The 24,849-nt window shown below is 48.3% G+C and overlaps 1 protein-coding gene across 1 annotated transcript in view; it reads right to left on the reverse strand.

Annotated features, from left to right (window-relative positions):
* Positions 1-577: 577 nt before the first annotated feature.
* Positions 578-24,849, reverse strand: part of nrxn2b (neurexin 2b) — a 179,423-nt gene continuing 155,151 nt past the window's right edge. The window contains exons 14-16 of the mRNA XM_056576223.1: positions 22,969-23,142; positions 17,915-18,034; positions 578-919 (exon numbers count right to left, since the gene is read on the reverse strand). Coding sequence (XP_056432198.1) covers positions 714-919; positions 17,915-18,034; positions 22,969-23,142 — 500 coding nt within the window. The 3' untranslated portion in view covers positions 578-713. The remainder of the gene's footprint in view (positions 920-17,914; positions 18,035-22,968; positions 23,143-24,849) is intronic.

Raw genomic sequence — 24,849 nt, forward strand, 5'->3', positions numbered from 1 at the left:
GAGAGAAACAGAGACAGAGACAGAGAGAGAGACAGAGAGAGAGACAGACAGACAGACAGACAGACAGACAGACAGACAGACAGACAGACAGACAGACAGACAGACAGACAGACAGACAGACAGACAGAGACAGCGAGTGTGTGTGTGTGTGTGTGTGTTTTAGTGTGCGTTTGTGTGTGTGTGTGCAGAATGGGTGGGTGGACTTAACGTGCGGGGCCGGGGGCGTGTGGTAAGCGTGTTAATGTCAGAGTCCACGGCTAGTTAGTCCAGGCACGCTCCTGATCTGAAGCAGCATCCGGAGGTGGATGAGCCAATTAGGAAGCCAGACACACAGACACACACACACACGCACACGCACACGCACACGCACACACACACACACACGAAAGAAGGAATGGATGTTTCAAGTCATTTTAGCACATGATTTCATAAGAGAACATGCTCAGACTGAGGATGTTACGGATGTGTAGATAGGTGAGGCTCATTCCCACAAAGCATCATCAACATTATCGGAATGATGTGCACAGACATATGTGTATAAATATATATATGTATATAGTTTAGTTTACTGGTTGAGTTGACAGGGACCATGTACAGAACAGGTTCTATACCCAAGTTAGCTGAATAGCTCATTTTTTTTCTGTGGTCCAAAGAATCATCTTTCCATATATATATGCTAGACTACAGAACACGAGTTGAGTATGTTGGTAGACTTAAAGGAGGGAGATGTAAGGAGTGGACATTTCGAAATGAAATACTGAACATAGTGAGCATAGCAGGATACACAATATTTTAGATTTCCTTGCAGCACTCCTGAGATGTGATGCTGGCTTGGCGCAGCAGGCAGTCTGTCCATCCATCCGCCCTTCTCTTCCATCCATCTTCCCTCTACCATCACAGAATCCATCCATCCGTCCATCTGCCCATTACAATAACATTTAGTGCATTTAGCGACGCTTTTATCCACAGCGACTTACAACAAAACAATGTACACACTCCGGTGTTGACCAAGGTGGCAGCCATTTCATCAGGAGCGGTTAGGGTGAGCTGTCTTGCCCAGGGACACCTCAACACTCGGCTAGGACGAGCCGGGGATCAAACTAGCAACCTTCCGGGTACAAGACAACCAGCTCTGCCTCCTGAGCTACTGCCGTCCATTCAGCCACCCTTTTCACCGATCCACCTGTCCATCACATCTGTCCATAGCATCTATCTAACCTCCCTCCATATTTCATCCATCACTCAACCTGTTTCATCCATCCATCCAGTCATCTTTCCCTCCATCTCTCCATGACACATCCATCCATTCCTCCATCCTTCCAACACCTTTCGCTCCGTCCGTCCATTCCAACCATCCGCCCGTCCCTCCGCCCGAACCCACAATGAAAACAATCTTAAAATGTGTGGAGTGCAAAAGCATCAGGCCTTGTACAATGTAAACATATAATCGATGCATGTCTGCATGGCCGTGCGCTGTGTTGAGTCTGAGTGGTCATCCTACATAGTGACACGGTATCAGTGTTGGGGAGCGTTCAGGCAGTGCCGGCGTGGTGTGACTCCACTCGCCTCACACTGAGCAGGTGCGTTTAGCACTGGGACTCGGGAGTTAGACTTACAGTTGGCTGCCGTGAAATACGAGAACGAGAGGCGGAAAGAGACAGCGCTGGAGAGGGAGAGAGGGGGAGTGGAGCTATCCGTACCCCAGCATGCATCACTCTCTCTTTAATGACCTCAACTTGACGTACAGACTGTCGAGCGTCGCCGTTTGACGCTCAAAATAACACCGCGTAACGCCTTATGTGTCAGTATTGCTATGAGGAGAGCGTGCGTTTCTGTGGGCGTGTGTGTGTGCAGTATGTACTCGCACCAACTCTCCAAATAATTTCCAGCACGTGTGTTTGTGTGCATGCGTGCATGTGGGTGTCTGAATGTGTGCGTGTGAAGTACTTCTTACCAGATTGTACTGCACAGGCTGTGTTCACACACACACACACGCGCACGCACGCACGCACGCACGCACGCACGCACGCACGCACGCACGCACGCACGCACGCACGCACGCACGCACGCACGCACGCACGCACGCACGCACGCACGCACGCACGCCACGCACGCACGCACGCACGCCACGCACGCACGCACGCACGCACGCACGCACGCACGCACGCACGCACGCACGCACGCACGCACACAGTATGGCGGAGCATGTTTCTGTATGACTGAGCATACAGAACGATGCTCGACTGAACGATGGGGATCATTTTAAGTGAGAGGAGAGGAGAGGAGAAGATGGCTTCCAGGACCCAGCCGACTGAGCCCACATGATGGAGAATAGTTGATGTATTCGAGGAAGACCTGATGGAATATTGAATTACAAAAAAGAAACCGGAAGCGACAGGGGTGAAACTGAAAACCCGACAGTGTGCTCCCAATCTAAAATAGCAGCAATTTACTCAAACAAAGAGTCTGCGTTTTTTCCAACTGGCGGCAAAAACGCGACGGCACATTTCATTCCGGAGCGAATGCCTCGTGTGTTCCATTTCAAAATTAATTTGTTAGAAAAATGCGTTGCGGAGCAAGAACGTAAACAACAACAACGACGACAAAGGAGAACGGGAAAGAATAAAGACGAAAAGACAGGAAACACAAACATAAACCCGGGCAGTCCCCCAGAAATGTGGTCGCGGCGACAACAAGAATGGTGGGATGTTAGGGGCAGAGCAGAGGGCTATCGCCACAGGGGAGAGAGAGCGAGAGAGAGAATGAGAGAGAGAGAGAGAGAGAGAGAGAGAGAGAGAGAGAGAGAGAGAGAGAGAGAGAGAGAGAGAGAGAGAGAGAGAGAGAGAGAGAGAGAGAGAGAGAGAGAGAGAGAGAGAGAGAGAGAGAGAGAGAGAGAGAGAGAGCAGAACACCTGTCCGCGTTCATAATGCCGGCTACCGAGCGTTGGAATTGGCCTTGAAGCACAAACTGTGATTTCTATGGGGAGCAAAGGAAAAGCACTAAAGCAGAGGGAGGCAGAGGGAGACAGAGGGAGGGGAAATATGGGTGAATTGAAAATTGAAGAGAATGTAAGAAGAGACTGGGTGTGAGCCAATCACGGTTGAAAAGGAAGCCATTGTGGCAGATGTTTACCACCAGCTGTTGGTGCGGGGGGGGGGGGACTTCTCCTGTGACCTGTCGAGGACGTCGAGGGAGTTGCACTCTGTGTAGGGTCAACTTGCGTTTTTTTTTCTTCAAAATGAGTCATGCATAACAAAAATCTTGTACGCAAGAGGAAAAAAAATACCTGAAATGCAAAGCCAAAGATGAACGAGGAGATTTCATTAAATACATGAAGCACGATAGGATTAATGACGAGTGGGAGTGAGAAGAAAAAGGTGGAAGAAATGCATGAACAATGAAATAACAATAGCTGAACCACTTTAACTGCCGCAAAACGACTTTTATATTCAAATGGGCTGCTCCGCGGCGGCGGCTAGGCCGACGGCGCGTGGCGCGGCAGGTTGTCTTGTCCCGTCCCCCGCGCTAACCATCTCCCTTCCTGGAAACTCAATACGCATGATTTCCCCCGCTGAGCTCCAACGACTCCTGAGTGCAGACGCGCTCGTGGGCACTACATCACTTGTCAATACGCCCTTATTTGGAGATATGAAGGCTGAGGGGGAGGGGGGGGGGGTTGAAAGGAGCGGTAAATTGATATTGATGTCGCCGAGGATTCCGCCGAGTGCTGGAGCTGTTCTACATTCCCGGTGGTTTTCTTTTTCTTTTTTTCGGTTTCGGGACATGTTTCTTTCTTCGGTATTTCAAAAAGACAACAACCGACAAACAGTTAAAAGTTAATTTGACCTACAAATCGTGCACCGGTGTGACGGATTTAGTGGCATCCACCAGTGAGGTTCTGACATAAGCAAACCAAATTAATAACCCCCATCCCCTCCAAACACCTTCCAAAGACGTAAGAAAAGCTACGCTGGCCTGTAAGGTACATGCCTGTAAGGTGCCAGTATGTACTTCCAAAATGATGTCATCGTATACGACAGTATGGAGTGATGAGATTCATTGATTGAATTATGAGTTAGGTATTGTTAGCTATGACCTATAGTTTTACAGACTCAATAAGTGAGTGAATCCAAGTAAGATAGCGATGATTGTCCGATGTAAAAACGGGTTCTCTCTAGAGCCGTTTTGTCTGTTCTGGCCTACTCTAGAAACAGGGCAGGCAACATGGCGGGCTCCGTGGAAAGAGACCCTCTCCCTCTGTAGATATAAAGGGCTCATTCTAGAGCACCATAACTCAGCAATTCTTATTTCCAGGGAGTTATTCAGTAATTGAAATATACTTCCCAATGTTGTATTCCCTATCTACAAAGTCTGTCCCGAGAGACGCCACTGAATTCCACACACTTTACCTTGAAGTGACAAGATGGAGATACACGGCGATAGATCAGAATTGGAAATACTTTATTGATTCCTTGGGGGGAAAGTGGGTCACGTTGCAGAGATGGAGAGGGGAACAGCGAGAGAGGAGGGTAGGGTTGGAGGGGTGCGAGTTGAGCAACATTGATCTGATGTCTGATACGACACAGCGAGAGGGAAAGTATCGACCTGGGAAAAATTCCAGAATGTTTCCCGAAAAATCCATGCGGCATCGCAGGCGACTCCCCCGGGCTTTATGGACGAGTCGGCTCCGCCACCGCGCTCTCCATTAGCGCACGGGTGGCGCATAAAAATAAAGAGTAATACACTGCCATGCCACTCATACTAAGGGTGGGAGGACCCGTCTGGGTTCGAGGGAGATAAACCCCCCGCCTCCCGCTGTCTATCTACGACTCATTGTGACTCCCGCTGCTGTGACAGCGTAATATCCGTCGTATTAACATAAAGCGCCTGGCAAATTAAAAGCCCCCAGTGCTAACACCTACTAAGAACGTTGTCATAAGCAGGCCACAGCTGCTATGAGTGTACGGTGACTTAACGTGTTTCAATCCACACAATGCGTTACAGCAAAGACGACAAAAGCGCCACGACGTGACAGACGACGTACCGTGACACAAATCCTACAAGCGCTACACAAAACGCGCCTACAAACACACCGCAGAAGAACCTCAACATCGACACGATACGACGTGAAAACGCCTTTAGACATTGTAGCTACAAATCAACCATTCCACAACACATCGTACTCTTTGTTCACCAATAAAAGGAGTACGGTACTCGGGGCGGTGCATTTATTATTATGTTTAGGATCCGCACGGTGAAAACAGGGGCCAAGCAATGTGTGTGAGAGGCCCCAAGATAGAGAGAGCAAGGGAGGGAGAGAGATATTAATGATGCGTGGGTCTCTCTCTCTCTCTCTCTCTCTCTCTCTCTCTCTCTCTCTCTCTCTGTGACAGCTTTATAACTTTGCTGAGCAGCTACGAGCAGACCGGCGCTAAAATGGCCGCCATTCTGAGCCTTGTCCACCAATCTCATTACTGATAAGGAGAACGGGAAGCCGGTCCAGAAGGACTTCAGGTGAGATAATATTGGAAAGAATGACCTGCTTTAAAAAAAATATGTACAAAAGAGTACTGTAGGAAAAAAGAGATAGAGTTAGGAGGGTATAAAGCGAGTATAAAGGTGGGTCTGTGAGCGAGTTTAGAGTTTAAAAGGCTGCAGGCTCATGACCCTGGAGCCGGACTGGTTTATGAAGCCTGTTAACTTTAGCATCTGTCGGAAGATTATGGATTTATATACCTAGCTGACCTGCCTTGCGACTATATAGAGAGCCATATATATATATATATAGAGCGAGAAAGATAGATGGATATTAATCTATCTACCTATCTATCTATATATAACTGTAAGTTAAATGGAAAGAGAGACACAGAAAAAAAAAAAAAAAAATATATATATATATATATATACATATCTCTACCTCTATATCTCTCTCTCTCTTTATATATGTATGTCAGGAGAAGGAGCAGTGGAAGGGTTGGAGATCCAACGGGGATGGCGGGAGTCAGAGGTAGGTGGGGTGGAAGGAGCTGGAGGGCAGAATACGAGATGAAGGATGAGGAGGAGAGGAGACGAGGAGAGGAGACTGTCAACTCAACTTATCGACAGCTCATTCCCCACAGGATAAATAAGGCAAGGGTGTGTGCGTGTGTACCCGTGCGTGTGTGTGCGTGTGTGTTTGGGTGTGTGTGTTAACGTGACAGCTTGAGTGAAGGTCTCTCACCTGGCTGAGGCCCTGCAGAAATGCTGACATTATCAGCTGGGCTTTTATTTTTTTTTAGATATGCATGTGTGTGTGTCAGCATCTTAAGGAAGGTCTTTCAGGGAGAGAGAGAGAGAGAGAGAGAGAGAGAGAGAGAGAGAGAGAGAGAGAGAGAGAGAGAGAGAGAGAGAGAGAGAGAGAGAGAGAGAGAGAGAGAGAGAGAGAAGGAAATATCATTCTCAACGAGACAGCAATATTTCTTATTCGTCCGTTTTTCTTTCCCCTATGAGTGTGTGTGTGTGGGCGGTAATAAGCCCTAATTCACCCCAGGACATCCGTCATCCTAGCCATTACTTTAGCCCAGGGAAGGGTCTCCCTTGTGGGGGAGACCTACACTGTAGCTCGGGCTGTGTCTGGTGGGGGTGGTTTGGTTACATGGTTATACATAGGCTGCTGGATGGTTTTAGGTGAAAACAAAGACAAATAGTGGCTGGTCTGATCGTCAGCTTAAAAATGTGTAAGTGGGTTGAATTTAGGCTGCAAGATGTGCAGTGGCTTATTGTTGAATCAGGAGGAATTTGAACTTTTTGCACATCCTATAGAAATGTGTTCTGGAATGACGGTGCAACACCGCAAAGTAAATACCAGATCCAAAATAAAAAACTCAGATATTAAATGCACAGAGAGATCTTCAGAGAGATCTAAAAATTAAAATAATAATATGCATATAACAATGTGCGTATGGTTTCAAAATACCTTTCTAAAACTTAGTCGGGGTCTCAAAACCCAACCCGGGTTCAGGACATCCATGTTTGAAGCACTAGGACGTTATAAAGTGGTTCACAGTAGGGTTTCAGATCTTAGTCCTCCCCTTCGCTCTGCAATCTCAAACAGCACATTTCAATAAGTTTAAAAGCCCAGCTTCCTAAATAAATAGTCTACAAAACTAGTTATCTAAATAATTAATTCAGTTCGGTTCATGACAATAAGCGTGCAAAGACGCTGAATGATGATGTTGAATTATTGACAGCTAAAGTAGTTGCGGCAACACTCTTTATTTACCCTTGTAATAAAACAAGCCCAGGTCCCTTGATGTGGAATATTGACACTAGTTAGAGCATGAGGCTTGATATTTACACAGCCTTGACACACCTAATACGATACGTGCTTCAAAACACACACACACAAGCGCAGACACACACACATGCACACACACACTCGCAGAAACTCACATGCACACACACACACACACACACACACACACACACACACACACACACACACACACACACACACACACACACACACACACACACACACACACTATTCGATTCACTAAGAGGCACGGGTATATTCCTAGCGTTTACTAAAGTGTGGAACAAGATCAGTTAATCCTGATTAGATTCCAAGTATTTGGTTAAGGAAGCCGAGCATGAGAGACGCTACACCCAACCTTCCTCCTCAATGGAGGGGAGGAGGGGAGGTCCACAAGCCGCTCTTGAGGACAACGAGAGAGGGCCTGTTGAATCAGCCAAAGCAGTGGATTGATGTTTTCTGATATTAAGACGCAACCCGCTTTATTAATGCCTAAGAGAAATAGCAGAAGCCACTAGGCGTGTGACATCACAGACGACAAGCATGGTGACAACAAACACAAACAAACAAACACCTCAGAGCAGGTGAGGACAGAAGTGCTCTGTATGAAATCTCAACTCTGATATAATCCTGTGCCAAGTAGAAAACATCACATATTTATAGTTCTGACTGACGGTCTGAGATATTGACGTCACGTGGGAGCCATTTGGTTTTTCAAACAAGTCTTTCATGAAAAGGGTCAACAATAAATGGACCTAAAAAAACAACAGCAGTACTTCTGGTCAACCCCCTCACCTCCTCCAGCTCTGTCTAAACCTGAGGTCTCTAATAGGATGGGTGGAGACACTGTCCAACCCGCACCCTGACCTATAACGGATCAACTATTGGGAATGATTACATTTTGACGGAGCGGTTCTAGTTTTACCGGAGCAGCTTTTCCAGCCCTTACGCGACCGGTGTCGCAGTTCAGGAATCTCAGAGATCAATCGCATGCGTTCGTTTGCATGGCATTGCAAGGCACGATGCATTGCGTCATCCTAGGTGATGCAATTCCGCCAATTATATACGTGTGACCGAAAAAAGCGTTTTTGAGTCAGCGAGTGAGAGGTGCAAACAAACAGGGCAGAGTCAAGACGAGAGCCGTCAGCTCAACGTAATTGAACACGGCGCTGTAAACAGTGAAGGTGTTGTTAGTGCTTTCCCCTTGAAAACCAACACAGGCCTGTCCGCGGAGCAACAGAAGACGAAGCCATGTGAATTGCAAATCTGTGCACGTGGTTTCAAAAATATGAGGGCACGCTTCACCGGTGTGTTGGCACGCTTCACCGGTCCTTGCGCACGGATTTACACTGTTTCGTATCATGTGACTCCAGGGGAGTGGGGCCACCGTAGGAGCACACTCATCTCGCTGAAACAGGGAACAGTGTGGGGGGGGGGGGGGGGGGTGCGGGACGTTAGTGGAGAAAAACGAAATGGGAGGCGTCAGAGCTGTTCAATTGTAACATTGCGTTGAGATGGTTGCTAAAATCGATTGGACTGCTAAGATGTGGAATGGAGTTAAAGCAAAAATGAAGCAGAATGACATCTCGAACAAGAGCCTTCTTTTTATACTTTTCGGGGGTCACGCCCTTACCAGAAGATTCATTTCTTCCCGAAGCTCTGGCTGTTCTGATTTTTATTTTGAAATGCTGTCCTATTTTTACCTGAAATGGGAAAATGTATTTATTCTTCAAGTATTCATCATTTATAATAACAATTAGTATTAGTATTATTAGTATTGTTGAATTATTATTTTATGGTACTTTCTTTGCTTGATTTCAGTCAGCTGTTGACTCTATACAGACATTGACGGAACTACTCGGCAAATTCAACATGAACAAGATGTTCCTTTCTTTGAGGAGATATTCTCCAACTGGAGCTCTTTGAGTTGATGTTGAATACCCTGCCTGGACTAAACGGTCTCTTCACCACGCGGTGCTGGCAATACAAGAGCTTCAATTGATGCTCTCTCTCACTTTCCCTCCCTCCCTCTCTTTCCCTCTCTTCCACCCTCTCGCAACCATCCTGTGTCATACCATGGGCCAACTCTCAACGTAATGATTTTATTTTCTTAACTGAAGAGTGCCAAAACTGCACTTTGCATGCCTGTGCATTACTTTATCCTTCAGGCGCACTCAACGCTCCCCCCCCAAGCACCCCTCCTCCTCTTCCTCATCTTCATCATACTCTTCCTCATCCCATTCATCCTCGCTGGGTCTGCAGAATGTGAGATAGTCCTTACACAGTCAGTGTGTATGTGCTTGTCAGTGTTTACGTGTTTGTGTGTGTGTGTGTGTGTGTGTAGAAATGTGTGAGTGTGCGTGCGTGTGATGGTTTCTGTGTGTGTTTGTGTACACCAATGTGTGACAACAGTGTATGAGCGGTCACGCATGAATGCATGCATTCTTGCCCGTTTACATGTGCGTACAGTGTCTGCATGTGTGTGTGTAAGTGTGTGTAAATACCCATACACTTTCTCCATAGCGTCCACCAGGAGCTCCCACGCTACACCGGGAACAGCTACAGCCGAATAGAAAGAAAGCCTCGGTCGTGAAAGAAAGCCTCCGTCGCCAATATCCAGGATTCAGATGCTGTTGCCACGGTAATGAGTTTGGGGTCGAGGTTCAGCGCGCGGCGGCTAGCGAGCGGGGAAAGGAGCTAACGAACAGTGGCGTTATTCATAGCTTTGACGATCGTGACGGGGGATATAAAGAGGGGTAACAGTGGAGTGAGGGCAGGAGGAAGAGGACTTTGGTCCCACCAACGGTAATGGCGGAAGAATACGCATTTTTGTACCACGAGTCATCATCGGCCCGCTACGCTCCTTGTTGCCTCACGTGTTTAAACCTGAGGTGTGTTTAGATTAGATTACAATCTGTCTGTAAACCGTCTAAACCTTTTTTAGAGTTTCCCGTTCTTTTTTTCGTTCAAGATCTTTGCAGGGGTGCCTTCCCAAGGACAACGTCAAACAACCCACTGTATTCACCGTGGGTGCTCATTAGGGATACTTCATGACGCACACCATGAAAGCTACCTGAAGAAAAACCGCGGGGGATAAACCAAACCCAGCTTTCACTAACAAACCAGGCATGATCTATTCTCCGGAGGTGATCACCGCACTACCTCCTCACCGTCGACACTGAGAAGCAAGACGCCCCGCTACGAGAGGAACGCGGTTACTATACGGTATCCGACTAGGGATCTGAGACGGATCTAGTAGAAAGGACAAAACTTCCGGGAAAGCTAGAAGCAGGGGATATACTGTGTAGCTCCAGACGAGTGTTCTTTCCCTTCTCCACCGTCTGTCTGTGGACGGTGAGGGATATAGCCAAAGATATAGAGATACAGAGACAGAGCGGCCGGGGGGAGGAAGAGTATGAGGTGAGTTAGAGGTAAAGGAGAAGGAGGAGGAGGAAGAGAAGGATGAGACTGAGGAGGCGGTGGTTGCTGATTGAGATGTGACCCCCGTGTGATTGTTGCTGTCAGGGGGGGGATGTAGATGTATGAGCCAGCCATTTGTGCACGTGGCTAGTATTGCCTTCATCACACACACACACACACGCGCACACACACACAAACGTGTGTACGTGAGCTTGTATGCATTCAGATAAACATTAGGGCCGTGCAAACACACACAGGTACACAGGTACACCCACCCACCCGCCGACACACAGTCATTTACTGTTTGCCTGTCCTTCACAGCTCTCTGATCTCCCCTCCCATCTCATTCATACGTGCGGATACAAAGGCGGCGACAGAAAGCGCATTGTGGGGACGGGGCGGCGTGCGCTCACACAGCGGCGCCCTGTGTCCGCGAGGACCCGCGCCCCCGCACGAACAGGACGGAATACCAAGTGGCCCACTTTCCCTTAGCGCTGCGCACAGACAAATGGACCAGTCAACCCACCCTACCCCCCCCCCCCACCCCCAACCCCCCCACAACCCCACCTACGCCTCCGTCTCCCACACCCCCACCCCCACCGCCCCTTCCAGCTGCACCACACTGACAAATGCTCTCTCTGTGGGTTTGGGTTCTGTGTGTGTACGTGTGTGTGTGTGTGTGTGTGTGTGTGTGTGTGTGTGTGTGTGTGTGTGTGTGTGTGTGTGTGTGTGTGTGTGTGTGTACGTGTGGCGTGTGTGGGTGTGTGCTGTTGGGGCATGTGTGTGTGTTTGTTGGCGTGTGCACACAACATGGGTTTGCGCAAAAAGAGAGTCAAAGATAATCACTTCTGTGCATGGTTGTTTATTAATTTGCCTCCTGAGAAGCCAGCAGTGTGTGTGTGTTAGAGTTTCGATAGTCATTCACGTGAATGTATGTGTGTGTGTGTGTTTGTTTGTGTGTGTGTGCACACAACATGTGAAGGCAACTGAAGATAGTCAAAGAAAATCACTTCTGTGCATGGTTGTTTATTAATTTGCCTCCTGAGAAGCGTGCATGACTGTGTGTGTGTGTGTGTGTGCGTATGTGTGCTTCACATGCGTGTGCTGCGGAGGCTTGTCAAAGGGAGCCACTGCTGTCCACGGTTGTTTTTCTAATATTCATAAATCATTGATATACTTCCTACAGTGCGCGTTCACGTCCGCCCACGGACACGTGCACGAGGTACAGATTAACCACCCACGGCTCAGAGCCGGTGAGTGCCGAATGCTCGGTGGAGCGGCAAAACTAACATTTTCCCCCAGCGTCCCAGGCTGCCCACCTCAGCCGTGACCTTATACCTCCCGCCTCATACCTCCAGGAAGGTGTTAATGAGCTGCGGGCAACTTCCTGCTCTCGGATTGGCCGGGCGGCGTCGAAGCACGATCAAACGAGAAGGATGAAACAACGTGCTATTGGATGAAAGGGGAATTCCCTCGTCAAATGTTTCCACAAGGTTGTGCCTTTCATCATGATACATTCTAGAAGAGGTGGGACAGGAAGTTATATTCTAGAAGGGGTTATAACAGGAAGATGTATTGTATAACAGGAAGTTATATTCTTGAAGGGTTGCTGAAGGAAGTTATATTCTAGGATGGTTTATGAAGGAAGTTATATTCAGAATGGGTTGCTGAAGGAAGTTACAGTCCAGAAGGCTTGCAACAGGGAGTCATATTCTAGATGGGTTGCAACAGGAAGTTAAATTCTAGATGGATTGCTGAAGGCAGTTCAATTCTAGAAGGTTGTTATAGGAAGCTACATTGAAGAAGGGTTGTTACCCATTGTGTGAGGCTTATTATGTAGAATTAAATTCTAGAATTGTAGACAGTTTGTCTCTCCTTATTTAAAAAAGCCATTACCCAGCATGCTGGATAATGGCTATACTATACTTGCATGGATAGATGGATGCATAGTAGAACACTAAAAAGTGTGTTTACATATGGAAGGCAAACAGATGGAAGATGGATCTCAGAGGCTGTTACTGCGGTGGGCTTTTCTCTCACGTCGGAGCTCCGCGTGGATCTGGCGGTTGCGGATGGAATCGGAGAGTGAGTGCGTATGTGTTCGTGTATGCGTATGAGATCAGACACTCCCAGCGCTGCTCAACTGTTCTGTTATGCAAACCCCTACCACCCCTTTCACACTCCATCCATCCACTCTGACAGTAGAATCTCTATTATCGTGTCCATTTTGCCCTCCGAGTGCCTGTGCGTGTGTGCGCGCGCGCGCGTGCGTGCGTGTGTGTGTGTGTTTGTGATGAGTGAGTGCCACTCCTGGTCTGTCTGGTATATCTCATTGGGCACCAGGGGTCCCGATGGGTGGGGGGGGGGGGAGGAGGTGGGGGGGTAATAACACAGCAGGCCATGCAGACGACCTGCCAATCACCCAGCCTCATCCCGTCTCTGTGGTCTCCCTGTCTAACCATCACTTCTAACTGACGTGCATAAATATCCTCCACAGTCATGAGCGGGCAGTAGATAGGATGTCTGCTAAGGTGAGGTCTTGGGTGGATACACAAAACCTATGATAAAACACAGCCAGGTTTGGAGTAGCTAAACTATATCCTGCTCGTTTCTGCTCCATCTCTATACAACTGTCAAATCCTACCTATGGGTCTTCTCAAATGTTTCCTGGTGGTACAATTAAAATGTGTGCATGTGCGAAAGCGACAGCTGCGTGTGTGTCTGCATCTGTATGTGTGTGTGCATCTGTGTGTGCGTGTGTGAGAGTCAGCGCTTGTGTGTGTCTATGTGTGTGTGCATCTGTGTGTGCATGTATGTATGTATGTATGTGTGTAGGTGTGTGTGTGTGTGTGTGTATGTGCGTGTTTGTACGGCCGATGAGTCTGTGTGGTTCTATGCGTGTGTGTGCGTGTGTTTGACAAAGTGCTTACTGAAATCAGCGTCACCTTAAGGCACCTGGCACCCCTGACCGTTTGACAGACAGACATACAGACGGGGTGACAGACACACACACTGTTATTCCCATCAATCAGGGCTACGGCCGACCAGAGGGGAGGGATGGACAGACAGCATGCCGGTCAGGACATGCTGTCTGCGAGAGGGTAAAATAATTACGTTCCTTTCTTATTCCCAGCAGGGCTTCCGGAGTACAGCAGGAAAAATAAATGAGCACCGTCATTCAAATGATTTCTCCTTTGAGGGAATGCTTAAATGATTTTCATATCTTATTTAATTGGTTTGAGTGTGTGTGTGTGTGTGTGTGTGTGTGTGTGTGTGTGTGTGTGTGTGTGTGTGTGTGTGTGTGTGTGTGTGTGTGTGTGTGTGTGTGTGTGTGTGTGTGCGTCTTCTTGCATGTGCTTGAGTTTGTCGAAGTGAGTATGTGTGCACTTGTGTGAAGGTCGATGGGAGCCTGTGTGTGTGTGTGTGTGTGTGTGTGTGTGTGTGTGTGTGTGTGTGTGTGTGTGTGTGTGTGTGTGTGTGTGTGTGTGTGAACCCAAGCTTTAAATGTGGTCGTTCAGTAGCCACCAGGGGAGGGGTGGGTCAGACGGTCGCACATGACTGTGTGATGTTCCTATTATTAATATTAATATTAATATTGAGAGAGAGAGAGAGAGAGAGAGAGAGAGAGAGAGAGAGAGAGAGAGAGAGAGAGAGAGAGAGAGAGAGAGAGAGAGAGAGAGAGAGAGAGAGAGAGAGAGAGAGAGAGAGAGAGAGAGAAAGAGATAGAAAGGGTTTGATGAGATCATAGAGGTGCTTCAAATTCAAGAGAGGCGCCGTTTGATGACACGTGCCTCTCATCTTCAAATGGACACACCTGCACATGTTTTTTTACGATAGTACTGTATATAAAGCACCACACACGCACACATGCACAACTGAAAGATCAAAAACATCGCCTTTGGGATCAAAACGCACTCACACGGCAGTTTTATACATTGCCCATGAAATTTGATCAATCAGGGAAAATTGGAGCTGAATAGACACGCACATATCCAAGCACTCCACCGGTTTAATTCAACCACCCAGATGTTCTGAACTTGGTTGGAAACACCCAGAACGACGACACACACAAACGGTCGCCGTGGTGACCATGCCTTTTTTCTATGAGGGACACAGGAGACAGTCAAGGCTTTCAGAACACTAACAACTCTTCCATAACCATAACATGAACACACTGGAGTCATGTACACACACAGACGCACACAAACAGACACACACAAAGAACGAACAAAGTGATTGTGATGCCCTTGTTCTTCCGTTTCCCTCCAAAAGCGTTAAGTGTTGCATAACTGCGACGTAAGCTGAAGAGAGTTTGTTGGATTCTGAAAAAATAGACGCTCAAATAAGCAACAACAAAAGGTACAAATGAAAACACGGTGCAGAACACGGCCCAGCGGGAGCGGGAGGAAGAGGAGAGGGAGTCTGAGGTCCTTTCGTCATTGCCTGAGGGGCAGACTGGACTAAACGTTGTTTGTGGTTTCTCGGTTGGTATTGGCACAAATCAATGAGGCGAGGATGTTGGGACAATACGTGGACGACCAAGTGGGACGGTGGAGGAGCGAGAGGTGGGCCACGTGGAAACAGCGAGCGAAGCCAACACAGTCTGAGTGACAGGCACACAGCGGAAACGCCTTTCTAATCATCGTCTCCCCATCGTGGCATTGGGAGGATACGAGCGTCTTGTTTACCCAGGAATACGAATTTTGAGACGTTAGTTGATCCACGTTAATGCAGATTATATTTGCCGAGCAAACTCAATGGGGGGTGGAGCGCGAAGCCTGTGTATCCCTTTGCCATGGCATGCGTTCTATCATAATGGTTTATCTGGTTATTATATTAGCATTGTGAAAATCCATCATTGTTGAATGCGTGGACACATTGGCAGGCAGATTACACGAATCCAGCAGTGCAAAGGTTCAGTGTTGTTCCGTGTGTACTATTTAGATATAAGCAGTGTTTGTATACATCTGCCATTAATCAGTACAGTTAATTAAGTTCACAAGGCCACGGATGCAGGAAGCTAATTACATGCAATGAAACTGAAAAATCACCCGCGCATGTTTACTGAGATGGTGTTTGTACTCCAGTGTGAGTAGTTACCCGCTGATAACCATTAATTAATCGGCTATTAATTGGGCCAACCATTTGATAAATAAAGACAACCTTAGGCGGGTGAATGGATGGTTTGATGAATTGATGCATTAATTATGGATGGAGGCATGGGTGGTTGAATGAATCATGGATTGATTGATCAATGAATGAGTGAGTGAGAGTGCGCATAGGAGCGCAGGCCTGGTGGGACGAAAGAACAGATGGCGGCATGAACGAGGTTGTCGCACAGCGTTGGCTGTCTGTCACTGCGATCAGGACGGAAAGGCAGAGGTCAGTAAATAACACTGTGTGACCTGGTAGATCCTGGCGTTCTTTTTCCCTCCAGAATACATTTTGGATTGAGTTTATTGATTGATGTCAGGTGTGGAGAAGGGAACCCGTTGGCTGGCTCCCAGGTTCAAAGACCCACTCTGAAGGAACCCGCCTCCTCTCGTCCTCAACCACACACACACACACACACACACGCGTACGAGGTCGCCCCCTTCTGCCGCAGTACCACACACAGGACGGCATCGACTTCAAACCCTGCATATTCATCACATTAACGTGTGATTGCAGAATCCATCCCTGCCTCCTCCTTCTTCCTCTCCTTCTTCCTCTCATCCTCCGGCGTTCCATCCATCATAAACAGCTTTCCCTACCCCACTATAAGTTGTTTTTCCCCAGACATAACTGCCACCACCAACCCCATTTCCCACCCACCTCCCTTGGTCGTTTCGGGTTGTCACAGCAACCGAGGATTTACTTTCTTAATGATCAAGGGTCAAATACGTTCTAACAAACAGCTTCGGACCAACCCACAAATAGAGGTCAGAAACGCAATTCCATTTTCCCCATAAACTCCCTCTTTAACTCAGAGTTAAAAGTGAAACAGAGACAGGCCCACACACACACTAGACACACACACTACACACTACACACTACACACACACACACACACACAAACAAACCACACACACACACAGCCACCCAGAAACCAGTGTTGTACAGCTTATCTCTGTGCTCAGTGCTTAAGCAGCAATACTTATGCCAACAAGTCTATTAGCCTGTCACGCTACCTCTGCCCCTTTTCCAGTCTAGCGCGCGGAGATGACTGAGGAATACTAATTGTCCTTAAGCCCTGCCAGGCCAAGGTCTTTGACTTGCGTCACTGGGTTGCACTTTTTGAAAATAAGACTCCTTTCAAAACACGTCGACTCGCTGCCCTCCTAATACACACCCAGACGTTTCCCGTCTGGCTCCCTAATTTATATTGGCATCCCCAAATTCATTTCAAGAATGGAAACATTTTCATTGCTTATTTTTGGTCGTTTACCGCTTAATACTGCTGATATTCACTGGTGGTGCATGGTTGAGGAAGTATGAAATTGAAGCGTTGCGTTGCTATGCCATGAGCGGCTGCCTATGAGAATGTACTTGAAACTCCCACGACGTGACTCCATTTGAACTGCGATCCTCTAAAGCACAACAATGCAAATTGAAATAAATCAGCCCGATAGTTCACCACTCACACCGCTCAATCCCCCGGCTTGGCTTGACGGAACCCAAACCGATGTTTCTTGTTCCCTTCTTAGAGTACTCTCTCTCCAGAGAGATCTACAGGCTCACACACACAATAAAAAGTGTCGACAGAGAAAACCTCTCTGACAATCATGTTTCAGCATCCCACTTCTCCCCGGGAGGGGCCGAGGTGCCTGCGTACGTCTGTCACAACATCGGCGGATCACGTGGAGTTGCCGGCGCCACAAGAACACAAACCGAAGGCACATTGAAACCCCAAAATAATCCTACAGAATGAGAAGAGCCCACCGGACACACTAGAGGAGGGAACAGCCGCGCTTATGTGCTAGCTCACCGGCCGCTGAACGCAATTCAGGGCTAGGTTGGCCGGTTTCGACACACTTTAGAGCAACATAACACAGTGGCTTGCTAACGCTAATCGAGCTAGGCGGCCGGCCAGAGCGCAGGCCAACACACGCACACACACACACACACACACACACACACGGACCGTCAGCGGCGGACGGAGGAGGCGCTTAGCCCCCGACGACACGACAGAGAGAGAGAGCCCAGCAGGGGGGTGCTTACGGTCGCTGCAGAAGGAGCCTCCATAGGACGTCATGGTGCAGTCGCAGCTGAAGCCCTCCCACTGTTGGAGACACACGCCCTGGTTGTAGCAGGACTCCTCCGTACAGGTGGTGCTGGGTCCTGGGTGGAGCAGAAGGAGTCAAGGGGTCAAGATGGAAGTTTGATCCGAGTTCGGCCCCCCGACGTCCCCAGTCTAACCTAGGGTAGGGTGTCCCTTGAGCAAGATGCCGTACCAGCCCTACTTGCTACCATTTGACTTAAGACTTATTTTTGTCCTTGTGGGACATAGTGTTTTAATAATAGGTTTGTGAATTCACCGCAAGTCCTTTGGATGAATCTGCAGAAAAAAAGTTGCTTTGTCAAAAAGAAAGAAAGTTGGAATCGTCATTATAGTCATTGGATGCTTTCCAAAGGGACTTCTGACACACGACTTTATGGAGCAGGTAAGGGGTTGCATCGGGGCTGTGGGCATTGGGGGACCAGGTCCTGTATCGCTCTGGTGGGAGTCGGCCAAGCTAACCACTACACCCCTCTGCCTGCCGCCACATGAGTTCCGTTCCTGTTCACTTCCGTCAAGCCCTTTAATTACCTCCTAGCAGTCGTGACATGTTTTTTTCAGCAGTTCCAGTGTGGCATCGCACCGCGCTGTTAAACAACAACCACAACAAACAAAAGATAAAGAAACCCAACCAAAAAAAAAAAGAAAGCAGGAAAAGAAAAATGACAAAAACGACGTGGAGAAACGGTAATCAGATTCATAATAGCGTCTGTTGGCCGGGCTGGCGCTGATTTGATTAAGGCTGCTTAGAAATGTATTCAGATGGAGTCGGACATTAATTCAAGGTTGCAACCTGCCGCGGCGCTGGCGAAGCTAGCGGCCCATTTGACTTGGAGATGAGGAGGAGGAGGGGGAGGGGGGGGGGGCGGGCACCTTGGGGTCCATATCTCCGCTGAGGGTGTGTGTACGCAGAGAGCTCCCTGGGTGTCTTTGTGTGTGTGTGTGTGTGTGTAGAGACTTCCCTGTGTGTTTGTGAGAGTGTGTGCAGAGACCTCCCTCTGAGTGGGTGTGAGATGGGTGCATGGGTGTGTGTGTTGGTTTACCTGTGTGCATGTGTATCAGTTTGAGTGCGTACCTCTGTGCATATGTATACCAGTGTAAGTGTGTGTCTGTGTGCATGTGTTTCTGTGTGTGCGTGTGTGTGCATGTCTTTGTTTGTATGTGCGTTCGTCTGTGTTTGCTCAAGTGTGCACTTGGGCAAAATTGTCTGTGAATGAGTGTAGATGGATGGATGTGCTTGTGATTGTGCAACTCAGGCTCAACCACCTTTGTGTGTGTGGGTGTGAATGTTTCCGTGTGTGTGTTAGTGTGTGTGTGTGTGTGTGTGTGTGTGTGTGCATTTCTTTGTGTGTGCGTGTGTGTGTGTGTTGGCTCACGTGTGTGTGTGTGTGTGTGTGTGTGTGTGTGTGTGTGTGTGTGTGTGTGTGAAACTGTGTGTACATGGGCATCATTTTGCGTTGACGAGCGTGCAGATGGATATATTTGCGTGCGAGTGTGCGTACTCACAGCCATCCACCTCTGTGCAGGTCCGTGCGTGCATGTGTGTGTGTGTGTGTGTGCGCTTGCGCGTGCGTGTGCACGGCGCCTTGCTCCTACGCACGGCCATGGATGGCTAAAGACATTTAAATTGTCAATTAGAAGGAGCCCAGCAGCCGTGATTTCTCGGCGGGATGCGGGGCCACTCGGCGGCGGATCGCAAGAATTAAACGCGATTGGTTTGCGTTTGAAAAGACCAACATTTCTTCAGGGGGAGATGAGTGGCAGGCGCAGCAGGGCGGGTTCTCCCCCCGGGAAGCGAACGGCCTCTTCTCGGCATGCTGCGCCGTTTTCATCAGGAAGAGGGGAAACCACCGGGGAGGGGAGTGACGTACTTTTGTCTTCCAGCCCCGGATCCGGAGGAGTTCGTGTTGGTAGAGCTTTCCTGGTTACTTGGACGCGCGGCTGTCAACTGCGGAGTTGCTAAAGGATGCAATGGTTTATTTTGGGGAGGGTTTTATCCAAAGTGACAGGGGTTCTATTTGTAGGAGCGTAAAGGAGCAGAATGGGGTCAGAGGGGGCGTCTTGCTCGAGGATGCCTCCAGGTTAGACAGTGCCGGGCATTGGGGATTCGATCCCAAGACCTTTTTGCTCCGTGTCACCCTTACCTTCGTACAAAACAGATGGAAATAGTTTCACTTCAATATGTGATTTATTTTTATTAGTCTTGGAGTTCATGGTGTTTAAGCTAATTTGCTATGTTTTATGATCTTTTTTCATTCCAATTTAAGGTGTAAACCACACAAGGCTGACTGAGGTTATATTTTCCATCTCAGAATAATTACGACTAGATTGAGATAATATGAATTTGATCTAATCATTAAGGGACAGAAGGATAGATCTTAATCTATCTGATGGCTGCGTGAGCAGAAATACCTTTAAAACACAGAATATCAAGGCATCGTGGTGCTGATGGGGGATAGTGGGGGTGGGGGGCCTCATTAAAAACCCAATTAAACGCAAGCATCTCCAAACAGACACGGTTCAGCGCCAGCCTAATTTGTTTCCGCTCAGATAAACACTCATGTGTGGTGCGCCGCAGAAACGGACCAATTAAAAACACACCGACAGTGATAGGAGACAAAAAATAAAAGACATCGGATGGATTTCAAATACGAGAATGGAAAAAACGAAAAAAAAACTCCCAAAACATTTGGTACGGTGTCCGCCTATCCTCCCGACATATCGGCAAATAATTACTGGCTAATAACGATCTCTCAATTGAGACGCAGAATGAGTGCAGCTTTAGTTCGGAAGGGGCGTGGCTCGGAACCACTTCAAAGCCGCTTCCTTTGGGTATCGGTCACGGGTGCGCCGCGGTTTCGTTTAAGCGTGGGCTCTATGGCGGGATGGCGGTGGGGGAGGCGTTTGGCGTGCGTTTGGCGGAGCGTTTGAAACCGAAGTCTTGCTCCGGGTTCTGATTGGTGCGCGCCCAATCTGTTTTTGGGGACAGTCGGATGGGACGGGTAAGAGGCGGAGGAGCCAGCCGCCGTCCCCTGCTGTCACCTGCATCCACGCGGCGAACAGCTGCCGACAGTTTGGAACATCTGGTCGGCGTGGCAACCGCGAATGGTGGGAGAGTGGAATAGAGACAGATAAGATAGGATTTTTATTTTGGTCAGCTGCTAAAAATATAGCAGGTCTGTTCGTTATTGTTCATATTTGTTTAAGAGTGCGCCTGAATGAGCATTGAACAAGCGATATATGCCAAATGTAGTATCTGTCTTTTAAACCAACTCTGCCCTTCCACACTGTTACAAAGGTCCCCGGGAACACAACACCTTCACTCTGAGAGGCGAATCAATGAGACCAATGAATATTTTGTGCCTTTACTCCAGCACTCTGGAGAACTTCAGATCCAGAAGGTGGACATCGATGTAGCTTCAGCTGGAACTGAGCGTGTCTAATGGGATTCAGCTGAAAAGATATTGACGCGTTCGATAAAACACAAAATCTGAGGCTTTCAGTGTGGCCATGAATGCGCCCGGCGATTTGCTCAGAGTATTCCCGTACGATTTCTAAAGCAAAGTCCAAAACATGTCCAATTATCAATTTTTGGTGCGTTCTATTGTTAGGCAGTATGGCTGTCCATATCGAGGGCTGTGGGGAGGGATTCTGCCGCCTTAATGCTTGTGTGGGACACAGTGTGGGAGTGAGTAGAGTGAGCGACTGGGGAAAGGTTAAGGCGAGAGGAGTGAGCAGGAAGATCGAAAGATTGAAAGGAAGACCCAAATATCTTATAATGAAAAAATATATTAAAAAAAAAGGAAAAAAGGAAGGAAGAAAAGAAGGTAAGAACTAAGAAGGAAGGAATGAATGTAAGGAGCCATCCAACTCGGCCCTCCGGGGAAATCAACCCGGGCTCTGCTGGCACTGCAATGTACTGAGGGCAGGTGACAGCACCTCCCCCTGGCAGAGAGACAGAGGCACAGAGAGAGAGAGAGAGAGCGAGAGATGCAGAGAGGCAGAGAGACACAGACACAGAGAGAGAGAGAGAGAGAAACTGACAGAGAGTCAAAGAGACAGAGAGAGAGACAGAGACAGAGACAGAGACAGAGACAGAGAGAGAGAGAGAGAGAGAGAGAGAGAGAGAGAGAGAGACATAGACAGAGCGAGACACACACAGAGAGAAAAAGACAAAGAGAGAGACAGAGATAGAGAGACAGATAGAGAGAGAAAGAAACTGATAGAGAGAGCCATAGAGAGACATGCAACGAGAGACAGAGAAAGAGAGAGAGCGAGAGAGAGAGCAAGACACACACCAAGAGCCAGAGAGCGAGAGGGAGAGAAAGAGAGGCGTGAGGGGGATAGTGGAAGATGGTGCAGAGGGGTGCTTGTTTGTGTGTGTGCGTGCGTGTATGCGTGCGTGGCGTGCGTGCGTGCCATGTAGCCAACGCTGACACCCTTGAACTTAACGCACCCTAACCATTCAAATGAACCAGTTGATAACACAATGTAGAGGAAGTCAGCCGTGGGCGTGCCTTTGTTAGCCCACGCCGTCCCCATGTGTTCGCCCTCATTAGGTCACTGAGCAGACGCCTCCGTCCAAAGTGTGTCAAAGGGACTTCTTAGAGACGGCCCATTGAGGTGTGGTTATGGCCTCTCGCTTTAGGACTCCTGTGTGCTTTAGAACTGATGGGTGGGGAATCAAACCCACAACCTATCAGGCTAGGAGTTGACTCAATCTGTCAGTTGACAAACATGCACACAAACACACACACAAGCACGCACGTGCGCACATGCATACACACACACACACACACATAACCACCAACACACACACACACACAGGGGCGTGCGAAAATACACACACACACACACAGACACACACACGAATACAAACACACACATAGACAGACAGACAGACAGACAGACAGACACACACACAGGGGGGAGCGCACATACACACACACACACACCCACACACACACACACACACGGGGGGGAGCGCCGCCCTTACCGTCGCAGCCTCGCTCCACTTGTCCCACGCTGTGGAGGGCGTCCGCCATCAGGTCGGGCAGTCTCCCGTTGAGGTCCACCGAGGCCAGGCAGCCCTGGTAGCCGTCCCGGGACGCGATCAGCTTGGGCAGGTTGCCGTACATGGTCTTGATCACTCCACCGATATACAGCTCCCCTGGGGAGCACACGTGCACACACGAGACGAATGAGACCAACAGCATTGCACTGCACAATTGTACTTTGAAATAGTGATGTTTGACGCAAAAATATTGTAAATGCCAATATTGTATTTTTTATTGGATTCTATTGTCAGAGTCTGTATGAAGACTTCATTCACATTTTAAATATATATATGGATACATTTATACTATAGATTTTACAGTAATGCTGATGTTACAACTGAATCCCCCCTGGGATATTCAGTTGTAATATCAGCACTTATTATAAAATATATGGAATATATATATTTTGCTGATGTTATAAATGAATTCCCCTTGGGGAGGAAGAAAGCCATATTAACCGTATCTTAATCAAGAGGCTTTTATGCGCCGTGACGCACAGTGAATTCAGATCCATGTCATTAAGGAGCTGGTCGGCCCTGGGGGGGGGGGGGTGCCTGTGATTTCGTCCAATAAGGCATCAGAGGTCCGTAGATAGGTTGGCTAGGTCAATTGTGTTTGTATAGCCCTTAATCACAGCCACAGCCTCCAGTGGACTCTCGGTGTACCACTCTATCCCCTTTACCCTCTAAATCACTGAAAGGAAAACCCTTGTCAGAGCCTGAGGGAAGAAACCTTGAGGATGAACCCAGAGGGGGGGTCCTTCCTCCCTGGGACAATAGGGACTCTTAGCTGGGGGTTGATTTGCAGAATAAACCTCTATGTTTTAAAAATATACCCGGGGTATACATAACCAGATCAAACAACTCACTACAACGTCATCGAGACTGCCTCACTGCCTCAAAATGGGATCCCTTCAGGCGAAAACCGCCGAAATCCTCGGTTGGAATAAATACCTATTGATAGGGATCATTGATTCGGTAATTAAAGATCAAATTACGAGTGTTTTGCGAGCAGGGAGAAGACAAGGCCCTGTAATTTCAGCCCCCTGATAATTGGGGAGGACCAAATGTAGTAAACTCGACGCTCTAATCACATATTGTACTCGTTGATGGTATTCCAATAAACACGTGTTTAACCATCTGAGGTTAATGTAGAAATTTCAGAAAATATCGCTTGCGCCTTCAAAGTTGTAATAACGTTTTACCATCCCAATCACCCCCCCCCCCCGCCCACGCAGAAACACACACTGTACTCATTGCGTACGGCCTCTTCCTTGGCCTCTAATAAACATCCAAGCGTTGTTTACTGACAACCACTCAGCCTTCTCTGTGGTGCACTTGTCAGTGTTAAAGATGGCGCGTCCTGTTTCTGATCGGGGAGAGCAACCCTCAGCCGGCTTCGGGGTGCGCAGACGGGAAACACCCAAACACAAGAGCGGCGTCAACAAAATCAATCCTTGGCAAGGCTTGATCTCGTGTACTCGGCTTTGCCTCTGACAGGATCGGAGGCGCTCAGAGCCAGTGTCTTGACTGTAATAGGCCAATTTACATTGTTGACTGCCGAGCAGCAGGGAGGTAGCCTCGGGGACACCCCGCCTCAGGGGTTGGCACACACATGAATGCGCGTAGAGAGCTATTTTTCGCCTGGCGTCGGGACTGATACAGTGTTCCGTCGGAGGGGGAGGAAGGGATAAACTCGACGACGGAAACCCGGGCGGATTGTTCGTGGAAAAGAAAGAGATGTTAAAATGATTGCATTTGTCGGAGATGGAGCGAAGCACCATGAGATGAAACGGAAATATTTATTGACTACCCTGTGAT

The sequence above is a fragment of the Gadus chalcogrammus genome, chromosome 17, assembly GCF_026213295.1.
Source record: "Gadus chalcogrammus isolate NIFS_2021 chromosome 17, NIFS_Gcha_1.0, whole genome shotgun sequence".
Classification (NCBI taxonomy): domain Eukaryota; kingdom Metazoa; phylum Chordata; class Actinopteri; order Gadiformes; family Gadidae; genus Gadus; species Gadus chalcogrammus.